The sequence below is a fragment of the Mastomys coucha genome, unplaced genomic scaffold (assembly GCF_008632895.1).
Source record: "Mastomys coucha isolate ucsf_1 unplaced genomic scaffold, UCSF_Mcou_1 pScaffold18, whole genome shotgun sequence".
Taxonomy (NCBI): domain Eukaryota; kingdom Metazoa; phylum Chordata; class Mammalia; order Rodentia; family Muridae; genus Mastomys; species Mastomys coucha.
This window is the reverse complement of record NW_022196900.1, coordinates 101,075,018-101,075,795: the sequence shown is the minus strand read 5'-3', so window position 1 is coordinate 101,075,795 and position 778 is coordinate 101,075,018. Positions and strand designations below refer to the sequence as shown.

The 778-nt window shown below is 54.4% G+C and overlaps 1 protein-coding gene across 4 annotated transcripts in view; it reads left to right on the top strand.

Annotated features, from left to right (window-relative positions):
- The window catches only part of LOC116095654 (PRAME family member 12-like), a 15,064-nt gene that overhangs the window by 4,064 nt on the left and 10,222 nt on the right, over positions 1–778 (top strand). For 2 of the 4 annotated variants that reach the window (XM_031376972.1, XM_031376974.1), the window contains exon 1: positions 39–559. The exons of the other annotated variants lie outside the window; for them this stretch is intronic. In XM_031376972.1, the coding sequence (XP_031232832.1) occupies positions 488–559 (72 nt within the window). In that variant the 5' untranslated portion in view covers positions 39–487. Of the gene's footprint in view, positions 1–38; positions 560–778 lie in introns of those variants that run through there. 4 annotated transcript variants of the gene reach the window in all.

The window sequence follows — 778 nt, the reverse complement described above, 5'->3', positions numbered from 1 at the left end:
AGAGGGAGAGAGGGAGAGAGGGGGGGGAAGAGGTGGGGAGAGAGGGAGGCGGGAAGGCAGCTATTTGGAGCCAGACCCACTCCTCTTGCAGCTAGGAGCAGAGGGGCTGGGTAGCTAGCCCGGTCAGTGGCAGGGGCGGAGCCAAACTTACTCTACAGGCTTTACAGGCAAACCAGCTGGAGCATCAGGCTGCGGATGAGAAAGGGGGAAGGGGAAAGTCTAAGCTATAGGGAGACACGTGGAGTTCTCAGCTGCTAGAAGTGAACTGTAATGCTCAAAGCCGGTGCTACTGAGTCAGAGCAGTTTTCCAGGCTCTGAACTTACCAGCCGAAAGAAAGAGGAGAGGGAAATCTCACCCAAGGGAAATCACAGGGGTAGCTCTCAGCTCAAGAAATCTTCTCTGGGACCATGCAGATGGTCACTCCAACCAGTGGGAATGGGGGCTTACCAGATCTGGGCTAGCCAGCATGGTTGTGGCTGAGATGGGATGCAAACCTGCAATGTTTCTGGATCGGAGTCACAGTGTACCAATGTTGTGATCATAAAAAGAGAAAGAGCTGTAAGACTATGTTCTGGTGGGGTGTGGGGGAAGGGGATGCCTCAGCAGACCCATTGCAAGGCATCCCTTCCCCCTGAGGGACCAGACACACACCTGTATAGTATAGAATAGAGTTTATTCGGGGCATGGAGAGGGCAGTTAAGAGGGTGAGAGAGGCAGAGAGAAGAGAGTAGAGACATATCAGCCCGTCATGGCCACGTGGAGAAATGGGGGGGGGGG